The sequence below is a fragment of the Thalassophryne amazonica genome, chromosome 3 (genome assembly GCF_902500255.1).
Source record: "Thalassophryne amazonica chromosome 3, fThaAma1.1, whole genome shotgun sequence".
Classification (NCBI taxonomy): domain Eukaryota; kingdom Metazoa; phylum Chordata; class Actinopteri; order Batrachoidiformes; family Batrachoididae; genus Thalassophryne; species Thalassophryne amazonica.
The window spans coordinates 84,766,562-84,788,208 of record NC_047105.1 but is presented as its reverse complement, the minus strand read 5'-3'; the positions used below and the strand labels follow the sequence as shown (position 1 = coordinate 84,788,208).

Here is a 21,647-nt window from a genome sequence, read left to right as displayed (position 1 = left end):
AGAAAGGCCACAGGTGGGAATTGAACCCAGGACCTTAGCTAACCACTAAGCCACCGTGCTGCCATTATGATTATTATTATTATTGTTGTTGTTATTATTATTATTATTATTATTATATAATCTATGAATACTTTATGATACCTGCTGCAGTTTTCTTTGTTTGTATTCTGTGTACATTCTAAAACAACACTTCCTGCAATTGAAAATCAGACACAAACAGTGACAAACTGTTGTTCTTTTTTTCTCTTTCCAAAGCACACAGACACACACACACGCACGCAGATTAAGAGAGAGAGAGAGAGAGCCCCTCGTCCTCCCTCTTTGCAGCTTCTGGTGCAGGGGCAGCACAAAGTTACAGAGGGCCGGTCAGGCAGAGCAACTGTGTCTTCTCTTAAAAAGAGAGAGAGAGAGAGAGACCGAGAGAGAGAGAGAGAGAGAGACTGAGCTCTCATGAGAGGAAGAGCAGGACACTGATATTTCAGAGGGAGCCTGTGGTATTAGCCGGACTCCTCGGCTGTCACAGCAGGATCTATGTCCTCCTGAACCCTGCAGGCTGCTCCCCTCCCGCCGACACTGACCCCAGGCACCGCTTTCTGGATGTCAGCACCTAAATCTGGTAGGATTTTGCATTTTTGCAGTGCTGTCTGCAAAATAACGTCTAGCTGCTGTAGCACGTTGATGTGCTTGGCTCTGAGGACAGGGTGTGGGTTCTTTGGACAGAGTTTACTAGAGTTATCAAGAGCCTCGGTCCCATTGTTTGTTTGGTTCTTCTGAGTTCCATCTCTGTGCTGATGCCTTGGTTGGCTGCAGGTCCGCGTGGATTCAGAGCAGCAACGTTCCCTGTATGTACTGAAAGTGTTATTTGTGCTATTTGAAAAACAGTTCTTTATTATCATTGCTTTTATTTGTTTGGTTCTGGAAGTGTTGTATCTCCGGACTGGGAAAGGGGAGAAAATTGGAAACAGACCCACCCACCCCGGAGAGCCTGTCTGTCCACGAAAGGTTTTTGTGTCCAAAGATTGTGAAGGCACAAAACAACAGAGGCGAGCAGAGAAAGAGAGCCGTGCTTCAGCAAACAGCTTGTTTGAGGCACAGAGACTGAAATCAGGGCTGTTACAACATAATCTGTCACCACCTTCAAGCAAGAAGCAAAAACATCTTCACTGACAGGAATTTCTGTGGTCATCTTTTAAAGTCTTATTGTCCAATCCTGCACATCATTTCGCTGTTTGCAGAATACACAAAATTTGAATCGGAGTGGTCATAGCAACATCACGTGCAAACAAAACGTTCTTAGAAAGCACATTAAAATGTAGGCAACTATGCAGCAGAGCATGTTGAGCGTTTCACTCCCTGCCTCCTGCTTTTAAATCTTCTCTGTGCACGTGTATAGATTAAAACTGGGGCCCATTCTTTGCTCTCATTCACCCAAAACTTTCAACTTTCCAAGGAGTTTTATTTTTAGTACCTTGTCTGCTTGTGTTGTTGAGCTTTTCATCTGTTTCTTCTGTGTAATTTTGGAAAATAATAGTGTGTAATGACACCTCAGGTGATCAACACAACTCTTGCTTGAAAGAAGTTCTTTCTGATTTGAGCTCTGGGAACTGATGCTTAAAGAATGCATACCTCCCTTAAACACACGGCACATGTTCAAACTTTTGTCTAACTTTTATCATAGGCGATACGTGAGTGTGTGTGTGTGTGGAGGGGGGGGCACTACAGTCCATCATGAATTTCAATTGCCCTATCGTAACCCCACCAGAAAGTTTAGATTTGTGATTCACAATCATGTTTTAAGCCTGAGGTCCCTACACAGTAAAATCACCAGTGTAAAACTAACACTGCCAGTGTTAAATTAACACTGCCAGTGTACATATCGTCTACATATGGTCTGACTCTGGTCAGAGTAAGATGATTGTTATGTGTCGACGCGGGTTGAGGAGCGGACCTGCGTCTGACGGAACCCAGCGCTAAAATAACCAGAAAGCGGTTCCAATAACAAAACAATTTATTTTTCCACCCTTTGGTGCATAACAAAGTGTACGAACAAAAGCGGCGTCAGTCTGGCGGAGTGAAGGATGGCACGCTCTCCAGCGCCCAAAAGGATCGAAGCCCGGCGCTTCTGGACCCACGTTCACCGCCAAACACCCCCCAGGTGGACACGACAAACCGACTCTCTGCGAAGGATAGAAAAGGTGAGGTAAGTCAGCAGCTACAACTAATATCCTTCAAAAGGCACACACTATCAGCAACACATTCAGGTCTGTATTTAAGCTTTATGTAAATGAGCAGCTTCTCACAACAGGTGGAGGATCATCAGTCCGCATGCCACAGCAGTGAGAAGCGAGCTGCACAATTCTCATCAAAGTTCAAATATACTGCGTAACAAAATACCAAGTTACTATTAACAATTAGTCAAACAATTAATCACCTCTGATGTGTGCTGACAGCATGTGTCCCTCACCCTTCCTCCTTCACAGGCATGATGTGTCAAACCCAGGCGCGGTCCTCAGCGTCTCACAAACGAACATCACAAGGTCGAGTTCCCGGCAATTCTGCTTGAATCACACATGACTTAAATGCAGAACGCCATCTCATTATCTGCTTCAGCTGAAAGTCTTCAAGGTTGCATGTGAGCACCATCCACAGGTGCTGCACATCATGTTGATGAGGGTGAAGGACTCCTCTGCCAGCACCTTCTCCACAGACAATAAATCAGTTTGCATACCACCTGGAGAGCAAAGAAAAGAAAAGAACACCAAAATGTCCAGCCACACCCCCCCAACACACAACAGTACCCCCCCTTTAACGGGAAGCCTCCCAGCGACCGAACAGACCAGGTCCGAGAACAGCACCTCCCTCCGGGGTCCACGTCAGGAAGCAGACAGCGTAACGCTCCCAAGGTCCACCACAGACAGCAGGACAGGGCACCGCAGCTGGAAGGCCGGCTGGCATCAACAAAAACCCCAAAACAGTCCCTAGTACAACCCAACATACAAGAAAAAAACATAAAACCCACCCAAACACCTCCCCAGGGGACCGTCCCATCCAACCCCGGGAAGAAAAGAAAAACTCCCAAATGCAAAAACCCAACACAGCCCCACAAACACAATACAAACATAAATGCATGAAAGAAAAATAACAAACAACCCCCCCAGAATGACTTGCAGAGCCCAACACCCCCCCAGAAGGCCTTCACCGCCGGTTCCAGGAGGAATAGCCAAAGCCGGAATCCCACAGAGGTCCCCAGGTACACATGGAGCAATGGCGCCCCCCAGAGGAATGTACCATCAAACCCCAGGAGGCACCCTCCCCACAACCCAGGAACCCCAGACCCGGCCACACTTGGCTAGTCGGCCCCACAAGCCAATTCCCCCCCAGAGGACCGTCCCATCAACCCTGGAGGTGGAACCTGGAAGGAAACAAAAGAAAACAAAAATCCAACCCCCGGAGGACTACATTAAACAACCCCGGGGGCAAATAAAACAACCGATAAACCCTGTTACCTTCCCCAGCACCCCGAAAGACCCCAGACCCCTCCCAGAGTCTTTCGGCGGCTCATTTTGGCGAACGGCACAAAACATCAAGCCAGGGAAGGGAACAGGAGAAACTAACCCGGCCCCAACCCCAAGGCGCAGCGGAAAACCGGAAATACGTCCGGTGCCCCAACTCGACCATACCCCAGAGTGGAACCGGGCCCTAACCAAACCAGAAAAAACGCCCCTAACAACCCCCCCCAGGTGCAGAGGTCTTCTGAGAACACTCAGCGTGACCAACCTGCACCACCCCACAACCCACAGGACGAACAGTCTTGGGGCGAGTGAGGTTGGGGTTAGGGAAGTAGGGAAATAAAAAACAACAAAACAAAACGACCCCAGACCCAAACAGAAAATACCTAAATACAAATAATAAAAACCAACGATTAACTGAGTCCAGGACGGGCTTCGAACCGCCTGTCGTTCACTCCACCAGATATGCCCCTAAATCCCCAAACAATTTATAACCCCTTTCAGAAAAAAAAACATCAGCCCAAACAATTTTTTTATTTTTTTTTTTTTGTGTATTATTTCGCCTGTCCCAGAACACCTGGAGAGACGTCACCACTATTTTTCTTGACGCTTCTATGACGGGGCAATATAGCGGCTTCAGCTCGTCCGAGCTGCATGGGCTCATCTGCAAGAGGAGCCAGAGGTCCCGTCGGAGGACTCTCAGTGGGGCGAAGAAGAGGCAGCCCAGATCTGTGTCGGGGAAAACCCTGAGACGAAAAAACCCATTCTGATGGCCGCCCTCTCTCGCGTCCACGCTCCTTCATCTGATCATCTAGACGAATCACCAACGATATTAGCTCATCTAAATCATTTGGCTCGTCACGGACTATTAGCTCGTCTTTTACTGGATCATTTAAACCAACCACAAACACTCCGCTTAATGCTGCGGCATTCCAACCGGACTGAGCAGGAAAAATTCAGAAATCCACGGAATACTCCGCCGCAGTCTGCCTCCCCTGCCTGAGATTCAGCAACCGTTGGGCAACGGTATTCGTTTTCACCGGATGGTCAAAAACCAGTCGGAACTCCCGGGAGAAATCCTTAAAGGATCCTAACAATGGCGAGTTATTACTCCACAACGCTGTGACCCAAGCTAAGGCGTCACCTCGGAGCAAATTTGTCACATATGAAACACGGCTACCATCAGAAGAGAAGGAAGCCGGTCGCTGAGCAAAAACCAGAGAACATTGCATCAAAAATGAAGCACAGGCTTCAACGTCTCACGCATAAGGCTCCGGATGACAAATAATCGGTTCGGACGCCGAATCTCAGGGTGACGGAGTTATCTGCACCGGTATCGATGGTGCCGCAGCTGGAGCAGCAGGAAGCGGAACGGCTTACGCTGCAAGCTCCGTAACACGGGCGTCTGTTTGTTTAATTTGGTTTGCGAGATGCTGTAATTGCTCCCATATTTTCTCCAAGTGTTCTTGAACTCTTTCGGCGAATGGAACCGCCTCTGCCGCTGGGTCCATTATGGAATGGCCGGGAACTACTGTTATGTGTCGACGCGGGTTGAGGAGCGGACCTGCGTCTGACGGAACCCAGCGCTAAAATAACCAGAAAGCGGTTCCAATAACAAAACAATTTATTTTTCCACCCTTTGGTGCATAACAAAGTGTACGAACAAAAGCGGCGTCAGTCTGGCGGAGTGAAGGATGGCACGCTCTCCAGCGCCCAAAAGGATCGGGAGTTGATGAGGGTGAAGGACTCCTCTGCCAGCACCTTCTCCACAGACAATAAATCAGTTTGCATACCACCTGGAGAGCAAAGAAAAGAAAAGAACACCAAAATGTCCAGCCACACCCCCCCCCCCCCCCCAACACACAACAATGATATGTACACTGGCAGTGTTAATTTAACACTGGCAGTGTTAGTTTTACACTGGTGATTTTACTGCGTGGGGACCTCAGGCTTAAAACAATCACAAATCTAAACTTTCTGGTGGGGTTACTATAGGGCAACTGAAATTCATGATAAATTGTTACATGTTAAATTAACACTGCCAGTGTACATATCGTCTTACTCTGACCAGAGTGGGACCATATGTTCACTGTCAGTGTTAACACTGGTGATTTTACTGTGCACACTCTCTGATGGATCCAGTCTTACAGTGCCCTCAATTCCAGGACTTCGGCCAAAGTATAGGCACGCACTCTGTACAGTGCAATGTGAGTCCGTCAACTCCCGTTTGAATACAATAACTCAAATCATTTTGTAAGTATCTTTAACTTTGATGTACCAGATCAACACAAATGCAAGTTTTTTTGTCTTATTTAAGACACCATGTACCTATCTATCACCTGGATACTCAAACTGGTCAAAATTATGTTAAATTTCATGCACCAGATCAATGCAAAAAACATGACTGTTTTTGCCAGAGCAGCCATGAAATAAGCAGTTTGGAAATGAAAGAAACTGGCAAACAGCTTTATTTGAAAGTACATGTGACGTCACCCACCCTTCACTGTAAAAACTGTCCTGTCCCTATCAAAATAAGCCAAATAATCTGAAATCTAGCCAAACTGTCTTGTATTAAGTAAAAAAAAAAACAAATCTGCCAATGGGGTAAGAACAATTTGGTTAGAATTCTGAAATGTAGCAAAATGTCTAGGCACTGAAAAATCAAAATATGTCTTAAAGCTAGACAGAATTATTATTTTAAGATTAGCCTCTGTCTTAAAATAAGGAAAACAATGTTGTTCCTTTGCTTGGATGATTTGAAATCCATTGTCTTTCCTTGTTAGTGGTTAAATACAGCTTGATATTAGCTGGAAAAAATTAAAAAAGTGAGATACATTTTTCCAAATAAGACATTTTTTTCTTATGTAAAAAAAATCATTGACAATATTATTTTTCTGTTTAGACAAAAAGTAAGTCAAATTTTCTTTAAACAAGTGTCTCTCTCTCTCTCTCTCTCTCTCTCTCTCTCTCTCTCTCTCTCTCTCTCTCTCTCTCTCTCTCTCTCTCTCTTTAACTTTCTTAAATATCAGTTTGTTATGATATTGTTGATCCTAATTTCTATCATGCATGTGGTGAAGATTATTCCTCACAATAAGCCCAGACATGTGCAACAGGTGGCGGTGTTCAGCAGGTGGCAGACAGGTCTATGGTATATTACAGAAGTAAAACAAAGTTGCTTTATGGATGGATCTAACATTAACATTTTTAGCAGCTAGGTCAATAAAGTGCAAGCCTCACCAGACCTCACCTGTCATCAGTGACACTGAAATTACATTTACAACCACACTTTCTCATTTATTTCATATTCAGATTGTTTAGTATAATAGGTAAAAAAAAAAAAAAGGATACCCAACTGGGGAATGCTATCGTCAGTAATCTGTGGTAATAAAAGGCATTGCATACCACTGTAACCCACTGTGAAGGTTTTGAAAATGTTCAAAAATATGTGACTCTGTGAGCCCTTTTAACATAAAAAAGGTCAATATTATTCAGACATATGCTCTTTAGGGTTTTAGCGGGGAAAAATTAAGATAAAGTGAAATAAAACAAAGAACCAGTGAAGCAGCAGATCGAAGATCGACGCACTGTTTCATTGGTTCGAGGTTCAAAGCAAAGCCGCACTGCAGAAACAGTTGATTATACAGACCCACTGCCAGAGATGTAAAACTCTGGCTTCAGAAAGTAAAAACCCTCCCATGTGTTGCTTCTACCTGTGCACCTAAAACAGGTGATCTCAATAATGAGCTCATCCACCTGCCTGAAGAGCTGAACTAATTACAATCAGCTGGTTTATTGGAAAGATGGAACAAATATATGGCTGGACTTTTACTTTCTGAAGCCGGAATTTTACACCTCTGCCCACTGCAGGGTCTGTAATCAATGTAGAGAAATGATCATTTTCCTGACAAACACCCCCAAAAACAACAGCCACTCTGAAGGACCGATAAGGAAATCGTTAAGCAAAAAGGCTACTGATGTCGATGGATCGAATCATTTCTTAAGGATACCTGAAAAGAACCGATTCCCGACACACAACCCTAACAGCAACACACTTTTATTTTTTTTAATAAACTCTCATTAAAGACTCATGATTATCTGAGTTAAACACCTAAATATAACCCCTGGCAAAAATTATGGAATCACCGGCCTCGGAGGATGTTCATTCAGTTGTTTAATTTTGTAGAAAAAAAAGCAGATCACAGACATGACACAAAACTAAAGTCATTTCAAATGGCAACTTTCTGGCTTTAAGAAACACTATAAGAAATCAGGAAAAAAAAAAAATGTGGCAGTCAGTAACGGTTACTTTTTTAGACCAAGCAGAGGGAAAAAAATATGGAATCACTCAATTCTGAGGAAAAAATTATGGAATCATGAAAAACAAAAGAACGCTCCAACACATCACTAGTATTTTGTTGCACCACCTCTGGCTTTTATAACAGCTTGCAGTCTCTGAGGCATGGACTTAATGAGTGACAAACAGTACTCTTCATCAATCTGGCTCCAACTTTCTCTGATTGCTGTTGCCAGATCAGCTTTGCAGGTTGGAGCCTTGTCATGGACCATTTTCTTCAACTTCCACCAAAGATTTTCAATTGGATAAAGATCCGGACTATTTGCAGGCCATGACATTGACCCTATGTGTCTTTTTGCAAGGAATGTTTTCACAGTTTTTGCTCTATGGCAAGATGCATTATCATCTTGAAAAATGATTTCATCATCCCCACACATCCTTTCAATTGATGGGATAAGAAAAGTGTCCAAAATATCAACGTAAACTTGTGCATTTATTGATGATGTAATGACAGCCATCTCCCCAGTGCCTTTACCTGACATGCAGCTCCATGTCATCAATGACTGTGGAAATTTACATGTTCTCTTCAGGCAGTCATCTTTATAAATCTCATTGGAACGGCACCAAACAAAAGTTCCAGCATCATCACCTTGCCCAATGCAGATTCGAGATTCATCACTGAATATGACTTTCATCCAGTCATCCACAGTCCACGATTGCTTATCCTTAGCCCACTGTAACCTTGTTTTTTTCTGTTTAGGTGTTAATGATGGCTTTCGTTTAGCTTTTCTGTATGTAAATCCCATTTCCTTTAGGCGGTTTCTTACAGTTCGGTCACAGACGTTGACTCCATTTTCCTCCCATTCGTTCCTCATTTGTTTTGTTGTGCATTTTCGATTTTTGAGACATATTGCTTTAAGTTTTCTGTCTTGACGCTTTGATGTCTTCCTTGGTCTACCAGTATGTTTGCCTTTAACAACCTTCCCATGTTGTTTGTATTTGGTCCAGAGTTTAGACACAGCTGACTGTGAACAACCAGCATCTTTTGCAGAATTGCGTGATGATTTACCCTCTTTTAAGAGCTTGATAATCCTCTCCTTTGTTTCAGTTGACATCTCTCGTGTTGGAGCCATGATTCATGTCAGTCCACTTGGTGCAACAGCTCTCCAAGCTGTGATCACTCCTTTTTAGATGCAGACTAACGAGCAGATCTGATTTGATGCAGGTGTTAGTTTTGGGGATGAAAATTTACAGGGTGATTCCATAATTTATTCCTCAGAATTGAGTGAGTCCATATTTTTTTCCCTCTGCTTGGTCTAAAAAAGTAACCGTTACTGACTGCCACAATTTTTTTCCTGATTTCTTATAGTGTTTCTAAAGCCAGAAAGTGGCCATTTGAAATGACTTTAGTTTTGTGTCATGTCTGTGATCTGCTTTTTTTTCTACAAAATTAAACAACTGAATGAACATCCTCCGAGGTCGGTGATCCCATCATTTTTGCCAGGGGTTGTACATATTTTGGTTGAACTCACCTCCATAACGACGCTATGTTGCAAACAAGTTGCTTGTTGCTTGTCCACTCCACCACCCACAAACGCTTGTTTACACTGACAACGAAATCTCGGCCTCCCCAGCGAGAACGTGATTACGCACAAGATTTGACACCATAAAGCCGTCTATACCCGCTTACTCCAGTTAAGGGTCACAGGGGCACCTGGAGCCTATCCCATCAGTCATAGGGCGTGAGGCGGGGTACACCCTGGACAAGACACCAGTGATTTGCAGGGTCACATATCGACAAACAAACACATTCACATCCGGACGCACGCCTACGGACAATTTAAAGCTTCCAATCCACCTAACCTTATTCTTAAATAAATAGTGTTTATTTCCTCTGCTAGTGTTTCAGTATGGGTTAAGGGCTGACAGACAATCTATCAATTTATGGCTTTGTCCCTTGCTCTGAGGGGAAACTCATTTGTTTCTTTATGGCATCTTAAAATTAATCATTTCTGCTTGAATGTGGATTTGGTTGTGCAGTTACTTTAATAGTTAAAATTATAGGAAAATATTAAAATATAAAACAAGTGGTTGTGGCAAGTTTGTGTTTTGAGGCTGACTGATTTCATTGACCTTAGTGAACACTCCATTTCTGTAGCTAAAGTATCATGGAGGTTTGCATATAGGCTGTATGGAGCATTTGTTGCATACCAGTATATTCTGGTCCTCACACACCATAGTAGAGAAGCTTGAATCTTCGACTGGACTGCGAGGACGTTTCGCTTGAATCGAAACGTCCTCGCGTCAAGCAACCCAGTCCAGTCGAAGATTCAAGCTTCTCTACTATGGAAACCACCTGGACAACTGAGAGCCTTCACAGAAACGTCCTCACACACTATGCATCTGTGTTATCTCTTCTCACCTAGTGTAGCTTTTCATTCCGACCTGCACACACTGTGTACACTTTCTGCATGCACCACTGGAAATATGACACATCATATTACAGATGTCTTGAAGCTATGCATTATGGCCTCTTGTTAAAAATACAGGATTCTATCTCATTTCCCACACACACACACACACACACACACACACACACACACACACACACACACACACACACACACACACACACACACACACACACACACACACACAGTTTGATATAGTGTGTGTTTCTGTGGGATCCTTCTGAAGGCTCACCCAGCCTTTGTGCTTTATCAGAGTGAAATTCAATGCATCTGATTTGGACATAATTGTGAACTTCTAATTTATTCTTCTGAGTGTGATTTTGATTCAGAGTGTGCAGTGAGGGTAGTGGAGGTGGAGGGGGGGACTCTGTGTGGTTTGGTTTGGAATATTACAACCCCAGTTCCAGTGAAGTTGGGATGGTGTGTGAAATGTAAATAAAAACAGAATACAATGATTTGCAAATCCTCTTCAACTTATATTCAGTTGAATACATCACAAAGACAAGATATTTAATCTTCAAACTGATAATCTTTATTGATTTGAAATGGATGCCTGCAACACATTTCAAAAAAGTTGGAATAGTAGTATGTTTACCACTGTGTTACATCACCTTAACACTTAATAAGCGTTTGGGAACTGACACTTGGCTTTTAATATTTACCGCCCCCTGCTGGTATGGCACATGAGCCCAGAATTTAACCCATTTTGCCCCACTGGCAACAATTGTTGCCGAAGTGTATCACTGTCATTTTCTACTCACAACAAAAAATCTCAAAGGTACTAATGCAACTTTTTCCACTTATAAAAAAATCTGGGCATAAACGGGTTAATCAATGTCCGTTGTTCACTGTTATTAAAAAATAAGTCTTTCAGAGAGCAAAATTAAGAGGCTACACAGGTTTTATACAGAACAGAGGAGGAGTAAATTACCTGTATTTCTTTCAGTCTGAGCATCTTCACATTATAAAGGAGAAATGCCGCTTTTAACGAACTGGACCTGATTTCTGGCATAAAATACGTCATTTACTAACCAATATAACTTTGGTGCCATTTGGAGTCCATGAGTTGAACATATTCTTCTTCTACTAAGGTGAATTAGAACTTTTTGTGGTACACAGCACCAGCTACTGTACTGGAGGGGCCTAGCAGTCAATATGTGTCACTGATTTCAAAATCCAGCTCTTTTCAACCAGACATGTGGTGCCATGACATGTCAATCATTTTTGTCCAGTCAGATTTCTGGGAAGTCCAGTGCAACCATAGTCTCTGCTCTAGCTCGACACATGCCAGGAAGTGTTCAACATTTGACATTTCCTGTTTTACTGTGGACTCAAAATTTGGAACAGTCCATGCCGGTGAGTGATGTCTGTGGAGCATGTTTTGGGCTGTCAAAAAGTCTTTCATGAATGTCACGCACCACCCTCATTTTGCCTCATGTTGTGGAGTTCGCCACTGAGCATGTTGATACATCTTGATTAATGGTGATCCTTAATAGAGCGTGACAGTGTTCATAGTGGTTCCTGTAATGGTTCTTGGAGCCCATACTGTCACACGTTGTTAATGAATTGACATGGAAACTGTCAAGTCTTGAAACAAATTGTCATGCGGTGTCACATTTCACTGCGTGTCACTACGAATCGCTGTTTTCTCTCACGTGTGCACAATTAAACCCTGCTGCCCCGCATTAAGTTTCATTGATACAGTATGCCGAAGAAGGACAATGACGCCAAATCGGCCAAGTGTCATTCCGCACTTCCTGCTGATGCTCCTCAGGATGCTCCTTCAGGTGTTCCACCTGCTGTTGTACCTGATGTCCAGGAGAACGAGTCTGAGCTTTTTCCAGTCTGGATCTCTCCATCTCCTCCTCCTCCTTTCTGCGCAAATCCATGGCACAGAGCCCAACTAAGCATGCAATCACAAAGTTCTTCTTCTGCTGTGGATTCATTTGGATGCTGAGGAGCAATGTGGAACAATGTGAATGGTTGAGCAGCTGACGGTAGGATGACCGGGGGGGGGGGGGGGGGTATGGAGACAGTTCGCCAAATTCACAACATTCCTGACAGATTAGCGACAAAACGTAACGATGCACTGTTATTCTTGACCGTGCATAATGGTTCATAATAATTCACCAGTGACATGTGCCATTAATCGTAATGCGTGGTAACAGGTCGTGACAGTTCCTGAGGACACCTGACACCTCTGCCCCGAATCATTCGTGATCGTGATCGGCCACCAAGAATTATACTTCATGGCATTCATGACTTGTCGTCGTTATGTGTAAATGCAGCACAGCAGTGTGGGGCCAGGTTAGTCCTTGGTTGGGGGACCTCTTAGGAACACCAGGGGGTATATGTGTTTCTCCAGGTAAAATTGAAGTCACATGAGGAAGGGCATCCGGCATAAAACTTGTGCCAAATACCAATGTGGAGCTGGCTGTGTCCGCCGTGGCAGCCCTGAACATACGGGAGCAGTCAAAAGGACAACAGCATTTGTTTTGCTTTGGTATTTTGCCATGATTAGACATGGATTCTTCTCTTCGCAACCATCTACGCATCCACAAACCAGAACCAGGTGACAATGACAAAGGTGAAAATGGCAGGAAATTTGAGGGAGAATAGCGCAGCCTATAGAGCATCCTGGCCTATCCTGTACAATGTTGCCAACTGCAGACAACTTGTCAGTGGCTGCTGAATGTAACTAATAAGGTAACTAGTATTCTCACTTAGTTACTCTTAAGATTGCGTAATCAGCAAACTAACTCATCAGCAAAGTAACTAATAGTTATTCTTCTGATTACTCAATCTTAAAAATAACCAAATTAGATTACGAGTTACTTGTTTAGTTACATTCAGCAGTTGCCGGTAAGTTGTCCGCAACTGCTAATGAAGTAACTGTATAAAGTAACTTTTTAAAGTAACTGTGGCAACACTGATCACATCATATTCTTTTCTATTATTCTGCCTCTACGTTTTCCAAATTTTTCACATTTTCACTTGCATCCTGTCAGAAGAGTGATTGTTACTATAGTTTTTAAACAATAATAACTGTTGTTAATTCCATATATGAACCGTATGTGTGAATAACCAGACAGGTACAGTTGTGCTCAAAAGTTTACATACTCTGGCAGAATTTTGGCATTTTTGACTATTTTTAAGAGAATATGAATGACAACACAAAAACTTTTTTTCACTCATGGTTAGTGGTTGAGTGAAGCCATTTATTGTCAAACAACTGTGTTTCTGCTTTTTATGCACTTTTCAAAGTGCATAATTTCTCCAATCACAGCCACGTAAGCCTATAACTTCTGGGTTGTCTGGGTGTCTTGGTGACTTTCCTCACTCTTCTACTTCTTGCACAGTCACTCAGTTTTTAAGAACTGTCTACTCCATGCAGATTTACCATAAAGTGCCATATTGTTTGTATTTCTTTGTAACTGATGTAAATAAAGTCCGAAACATATTCAGTGGCAACTTTACCATCAGAGAGCCACGTCCAAAACTACCACAAAAGACTCCAAGCTGTCATTGATGCTAAAGGGAGCAATACACAGTATTAAGAACAGGGGTATGTAAACTTTTGATCTGGGTCATTTGGATAGTTCTCTTGTCATTTTGATTTAAAAAGAGGAAACACAGTTGTTTGACAATAAATGGCTTCACCCAACCACTAACCATGAGTGAAAAAAAAGTTTTTGTGTTGTCATTCATGTGCTCTTAAAAATGGCCAAAAAAGCAAAAATTCTGCCAGGGTATGTAAGCACAACTGTATATAGATGCCCCTGTAAATTTACTTTAAAATGTATATTTGCACATTTACTATCAGCACATTAGGCTCCTCCACTAAACAATCACATCCTCATGTAACCCCACCCATAAAAAAAAACTTATGCTACTGCCACTGACTTTTATATAAAAAAAAAGTCTTTCATTGAAACTCATGAGATTTGGTGATAATAAAGTAATATTTTAATGTGCATCAAACTCTGTGATGTGAAAGTAAAACTTTCACTCATGTATACTCTGGGCCATTTTTTTGAAAGGCTCTTATGTTCTGTTGTTTGCAGAAGTCGCGCTCCTTGTGTCATGTGTTTGAGAGCACATTACTTTAAACCTGTTAATTTAATTGGAGAAGCACAAATAAATGTGCTGTGCAAACAGGGAAATCAGTCTGGGTGGTCACAGCGTATAAATAATGATATTGACAGTGTGTATTTCTCTTATTGTGATAAATCATCAAACTCTGGGTCTGTTTAGCTTCCAAAGGTCAAAGGTCAGCGGGGCTAAGAGGGCTCAGTCAGCTGGAAGTGGCCCTCAGGGACGGAACTCTCTCTGTCTCAGGGTCACCGGCTCAGCCTGCGTCTCAGTAAAACAGTCATGTTTATAACGTGTTTTAGTTCAAGACCAGATCACAAACATGTCAATAATTTTAAGAAGGTTTCTCTCTCTCTCTCTCTCTCTCTCTCTCTCTCTCTCTCTCTCTCTGACAAAAATCTCATCAGGTTTTCAGCTGTCAAGACAACTTTTGTATTAACGAAAGCTCCATCATATTTTCCAAGTTGTGGAGGGATATAACTGTAAATCTGCTTGACAGTAAACCAGCAGTTAATGTAAATTAATCCAAAACCTGGCATTAAATCTGATCTGACTTTTATGAATGGAAAAGCTGCCAACTTGAAGTTAAGTGATCGCTGTAAACAACTGAAGTAGGAACTTGACATTGATGTGTATTTATGCTAATGAGGCCCATAATGCCTTCGTGGACATGACTTGTACCAAAACACTCTACTGTTATTTGCACTGTTTTGTAGATAAAATAATTTTTTGTGCAAATCTGCATAAAAGGGTGGAGCCAAGAATGTTTTTTTTTTCTTCAGATAAGCATGTACATCCAGATGTTGTAATATGACTCTTTTTTGGGGGGGGGGGGGGGGGGGGGGAATCCATTTGTGTGATAAGTTGGTTTGTGGCATAAAGTCTGTATATATATGTCAATGTCAGAAGACTAATTACCTGTAAGTTTGCATTTTACAAAGTTCATCTTGCATCCACAATATTTTTCTTAACTTGGCTTAAAGGTTGGAATATGGGCAGAGGTTAAAATCATAGACTGTATACAGTGTCGCCACAGTTACTTTGAATAGCTAATCCAATTACTGATTACTCCTTGAAAAAGTAACTTAGTTACTTAACTAATTACTCACTTTTAAAAGTAACAAGGTTAGATTACTTGTTACTTTATTAGTTACTTTCAGCAGCTGCCGACAATACTCACTTTATAGTCACCCTTTCTTGACTTCAATGAACAGAAATACTTTTTTTTAAATACACATCTTTCTTGACCTCATATTTAACTGTTGATGGCACTGTAATGGTAAAGCTTACAATTTCTATCCTACAATGTTTATCAATGTAACTATTAAATTCTTTCTAACATTCTTCTAACATTTACATTCTTTGCAAACATTTTAGTTGTTGAATTTTATTATTATTATTATTAAGTAGTATTTTTAGTAGAAAGAGTATGAAAAATTGTCTTCAAAAGTGGACCTTTAATCTAGGGGTGTTGTTGGGTGTCACCCCCACCCACCCTCCCTTTCCATCTGCATTTGCCCCTGGTTTCTGAGCACGAAGAATGGCTAATGCATAGCACGACAAGATTGACAGGTAACAAAGTTTTATCAGCATTTTTACATCATGTCATCCTCAGGAAGAGACTTTAGTTGCATTTGGGTTGATAAAAGCGTTAGTATTTGTGGTTAACACATTGCGGATCAGCTGTTTTTAGCGAGGACACACAGACCGACACACAGTTTTAAGGGGAAAAAAGTGTAAAAAACTTTGTAAAGCTCAATGCAGGTATGCTGTTGCCACTGCGCTTTGAGATGCAACAACTGTTTCTTCAACTCGCTGCTGCACAAAACAGCAGATGAAAAGCTTGCTGAAAGTGGGTGAAGTGGGCAGTTCAGCTGAACCCCGACCTCCCCCTGCCCACAAGCCAGTTTTAATGCTGCAATCGACCCACAATACAAAAATAATAGGAACGCACAGTGACTTGGAGAAGTAACTTTGATCTGATTACTGATTTGGGAAGATTAACTCATTAGATTACTCGTTACTGAAAAAAGAGGTCAGATTAGACTAACGCGTTACTAAGTAATGTGTTACCGGCATCCCTGACTGTATATATAATGGGGAAACCCTCTGCAACGTCAAACAGGTTTTCTGAAGAGCAGGCTTGAAGCTTGGCAGTGCCCGACTCTGTCCAAAACCCGGCCAATCTATAAATGGGAAAAGTGGTGGAGCGAGACGCAAGACAGATGTGACTTGGGCAGCATGAATGAAGTTTGAATGTGCCCACTGAACTTGAAGTTATCAAGACAGCAAAAGCTAACAGGCTACATCAGTTGAATTCAGATGATGAATTGACACACGCTTCAGCATAGGTTGTTATTATGACAGGTGGCGCGCATGCAGAAGTTAAAATCTATGGCCTGTATAGTGCCTCTATAACCGTGGCACTACTGCGTTTGCTGAAGTCACCCATGAATACCTACTAATTAGTACTAACAGCCCTAACATATAATTAAATAATATTCAAATTTGACTCATTAAACATGCCTCTGCACAAAAAGCCTCTCCTCTTGCTTGCCTCTACTGGTGGTTGGCTCTCACTGCGGTATTGTATCACTTCCTGTTCCGGAGCACAGCGGTGTTTTTCTGTATCTGTCAGCTGTTTAATCTGCGCAGTTAGATTGATCTAGTTATCTAGATTACGATTTGTTTCCCAGTGTAATCTTTATGTGCCTTAACTAAAGCATTCCTTCTGCTGAATCACCTCTAAATTATTTACACATTATTCACTTTGCGTGTTTTTAGGAATCCGCTAGCTTAGCGTAGCTACTAGCTCTTAGCCGATTTAGCATGGCGGCTTCTCCTGTCTCTCCCGCACTTTTCTGCTCTGGGTGTGAAATGTTTAGTTATTCCTCGGCCTCCTTTAGCAGTAACGGTACTTGTAATAAGTGTAGCTTATTCGTAGCTTTGGAGGCCAGGCTGGGCGAATTGGAGACTCGGCTCCGCACCGTGGAAAATTCTACAGCTAGCCAGGCCCCTGTAGTCGGTGCGGACCAAGGTAGCTTAGCCGCCGTTAGTTCCCCCCTGGCAGATCCTGAGCAGCCGGGAAAGCAGGCTGACTGGGTGACTGTGAGGAGGAAGCGTAGCCCTAAACAGAAGCCCCGTGTACATCGCCAACCCGTTCACATCTCTAACCGTTTTTCCCCACTCGACGACACACCCGCCGAGGATCAAACTCTGGTTATTGGCGACTCTGTTGTGAGAAATGTGAAGTTAGCGACACCAGCAACCATAGTCAATTGTCTTCCGGGGGCCAGAGCAGGCGACATTGAAGGAAATTTGAAACTGCTGGCTAAGGCTAAGCGTAAATTTGGTAAGATTGTAATTCACGTCAGCAGTAATGACACCCGGTTACGCCAATCGGAGGTCACTAAAATTAACATTAAATCGGTGTGTAACTTTGCAAAAACAATGTCGGACTCTGTAGTTTTCTCTGGGCCCCTCCCCAATCGGACCGGGAGTGACATGTTTAGCCGCATGTTCTCCTGGAATTGCTGGCTGTCTGAGTGGTGTCCAAAAAATGAGGTGGGCTTCATAGATAATTGGCAAAGCTTCTGGGGAAAACCTGGTCTTGTTAGGAGAGACGGCATCCATCCCACTTTGGATGGAGCAGCTCTCATTTCTAGAAATCTGGCCAATTTTCTTAAATCCTCCAAACCGTGACTATCCAGGGTTGGGACCAGGAAGCAGAGTTGTAGTCTTACACAACTCTCTGCAGCTTCTCTCCCCCTGCCATCCCCTCATTACCCCATCCCCGTAGAGACGGTGCCTGCTCCCAGACTACCAATAACCAGCAAAAATCTATTTAAGCATAAAAATTCAAAAAGAAAAAATAATATAGCACCTTCAACTGCACCACAGACTAAAACAGTTAAATGTGGTCTATTAAACATTAGGTCTCTCTCTTCTAAGTCCCTGTTGGTAAATGATATAATAATTGATCAACATATTGATTTATTCTGCCTAACAGAAACCTGATTACAGCAGGATGAATATGTTAGTTTAAATGAGTCAACACCCCCGAGTCACACTAACTGTGAGAATGCTCGTAGCACGGGCCGGGGCGGAGGATTAGCAGCAATCTTCCATTCCAGCTTATTAATTAATCAAAAACCCAGACAGAGCTTTAATTCATTTGAAAGCTTGTCTCTTAGTCTTGTCCATCCAAATTGGAAGTCCCAAAAACCAGTTTTATTTGTTATTATCTATCGTCCACCTGGTCGTTACTGTGAGTTTCTCTGTGAATTTTCAGACCTTTTGTCTGACTTAGTGCTTAGCTCAGATAAGATAATTATAGTGGGCGATTTTAACATCCACACAAGATGCTGAGAATGACAGCCTCAACACTGCATTTAATCTATTATTAGACTCTATTGGCTTTGCTCAAAAAGTAAATGAGTCCACCCACCACTTTAATCATATCTAAGATCTTGTTCTGACTTATGGTATGGAAATAGAAGACTTAACAGTATTCCCTGAAAACTCCCTTCTGTCTGATCATTTCTTAATAACATTTACATTTACTCTGATGGACTACCCAGCAGTGGGGAATAAGTTTCATTACACTAGAAGTCTTTCAGAAAGCGCTGTAACTAGGTTTAAGGATATGATTCCTTCTTTATGTTCTCTAATGCCATATACCAACACAGTGCAGAGTAGCTACCTAAACTCTGTAAGTGAGATAGAGTATCTTGTCAATAGTTTTACATCCTCATTGAAGACAGCTTTGGATGCTGTAGCTCCTCTGAAAAAGAGAGCTTTAAATCAGAAGTGTCTGACTCCGTGGTATAACTCACAAACTCGTAGCTTAAAGCAGATAACCCGTAAGTTGGAGAGGAAATGGCGTCTCACTAATTTAGAAGATCTTCACTTAGCCTGGAAAAAGAGTCTGTTGCTCTATAAAAAAGCCCTCCGTAAAGCTAGGACATCTTTCTACTCATCACTAATTGAAGAAAATAAGAACAACCCCAGGTTTCTTTTCAGCACTGTAGCCAGGCTGACAAAGAGTCAGAGCTCTATTGAGCTGAGTATTCCATTAACTTTAACTAGTAATGACTTCATGACTTTCTTTGCTAACAAAATTTTAACTATTAGAGAAAAAATTACTCATAACCATCCCAAAGACGTATCGTTATCTTTGGCTGCTTTCAGTGATGCCGGTATTTGGTTAGACTCTTTCTCTCCGATTGTTCTGTCTGAGTTATTTTCTTTAGTTACTTCATCCAAACCATCAACATGTTTATTAGACCCCATTCCTACCAGGCTGCTCAAGGAAGCCCTACCATTATTTAATGCTTCGATCTTAAATATGATCAATCTATCTTTGTTAGTTGGCTATGTACCACAGGCTTTTAAGGTGGCAGTAATTAAACCATTACTTAAAAAGCCATCACTTGACCCAGCTATCTTAGCTAATTATAGGCCAATCTCCAACCTTCCTTTTCTCTCAAAAATTCTTGAAAGGGTAGTTGTAAAACAGCTAACTGATCATCTGCAGAGGAATGGTCTATTTGAAGAGTTTCAGTCAGGTTTTAGAATTCATCATAGTACAGAAACAGCATTAGTGAAGGTTACAAATGATCTTCTTATGGCCTCGGACAGTGGACTCATCTCTGTGCTTGTTCTGTTAGACCTCAGTGCTGCTTTTGATACTGTTGACCATAAAATTTTATTACAGAGATTAGAGCATGCCATAGGTATTAAAGGCACTGCGCTGCGGTGGTTTGAATCATATTTGTCTAATAGATTACAATTTGTTCATGTAAATGGGGAATCTTCTTCACAGACTAAAGTTAATTATGGAGTTCCACAAGGTTCTGTGCTAGGACCAATTTTATTCACTTTATACATGCTTCCCTTAGGCAGTATTATTAGACAGTATTGCTTAAATTTTCATTGTTATGCAGATGATACCCAGCTTTATCTATCCATGAAGCCAGAGGACACACACCAATTAGCTAAACTGCAGGATTGTCTTACAGACATAAAGACATGGATGACCTCTAATTTCCTGCTTTTAAACTCAGATAAAACTGAAGTTATTGTACTTAGCCCCACAAATCTTAGAAACATGGTGTCTAACCAGATCCTTACTCTGGATGGCATTACCCTGACCTCTAGTAATACTGTGAGAAATCTTGGAGTCATTTTTGATCAGGATATGTCATTCAAAGCGCATATTAAACAAATATGTAGGACTGCTTTTTTGCATTTACGCAATATCTCTAAAATCAGAAAGGTCTTGTCTCAGAGTGATGCTGAAAAACTAATTCATGCATTTATTTCCTCTAGGCTGGACTATTGTAATTCATTATTATCAGGTTGTCCTAAAAGTTCCCTAAAAAGCCTTCAGTTAATTCAAAATGCTGCAGCTAGAGTACTGACGGGGACTAGAAGGAGAGAGCATATCTCACCCATATTGGCCTCTCTTCATTGGCTTCCTGTTAATTCTAGAATAGAATTTAAAATTCTTCTTCTTACTTATAAGGTTTTGAATAATCAGGTCCCATCTTATCTTAGGGACCTCGTAGTACCATATCACCCCAATAGAGCGCTTCGCTCTCAGACTGCAGACTTACTTGTAGTTCCTAGGGTTTGTAAGAGTAGAATGGGAGGCAGAGCCTTCAGCTTTCAGGCTCCTCTCCTGTGGAACCAGCTCCCAATTCAGATCAGGGAGACAGACACCCTCTCTACTTTTAAGATTAGGCTTAAAACTTTCCTTTTTGCTAAAGCTTATAGTTAGGGCTGGATCAGGTGACCCTGAACCATCCCTTAGTTATGCTGCTATAGACGTAGACTGCTGGGGGGTTCCCATGATGCACTGTTTCTTTCTCTTTTTGCTCTGTATGCACCACTCTGCATTTAATCATTAGTGATCGATCTCTGCTCCCCTCCACAGCATGTCTTTTTCCTGGTTCTCTCCCTCAGCCCCAACCAGTCCCAGCAGAAGACTGCCCCTCCCTGAGCCTGGTTCTGCTGGAGGTTTCTTCCTGTTAAAAGGGAGTTTTTCCTTCCCACTGTAGCCAAGTGCTTGCTCACAGGGGGTCGTTTTGACCGTTGGGGTTTTACATAATTATTGTATGGCCTTGCCTTACAATATAAAGCGCCTTGGGGCAACTGTTTGTTGTGATTTGGCGCTATATAAAAAAATTGATTGATTGATTGATGTAGGAGCGCAACCTTCTTAGATGTTCTGTTCATCCAGTTAAAAGCACAACAAGCCATATTATCTCAGATACAGAT

The 21,647-nt window shown here is 42.1% G+C and overlaps 1 protein-coding gene across 1 annotated transcript in view; it reads left to right on the top strand.

Moving 5' to 3' along the window:
• The first annotated feature begins 342 nt into the window (after nt 1-342).
• Nucleotides 343-21,647, top strand: part of LOC117507191 (histone deacetylase 7-like) — a 230,076-nt gene continuing 208,771 nt past the window's right edge. Inside the window, 1 exon segment of the mRNA XM_034167004.1 lies at nt 343-616. Coding sequence (XP_034022895.1) covers nt 598-616 — 19 coding nt within the window. The 5' untranslated portion in view covers nt 343-597.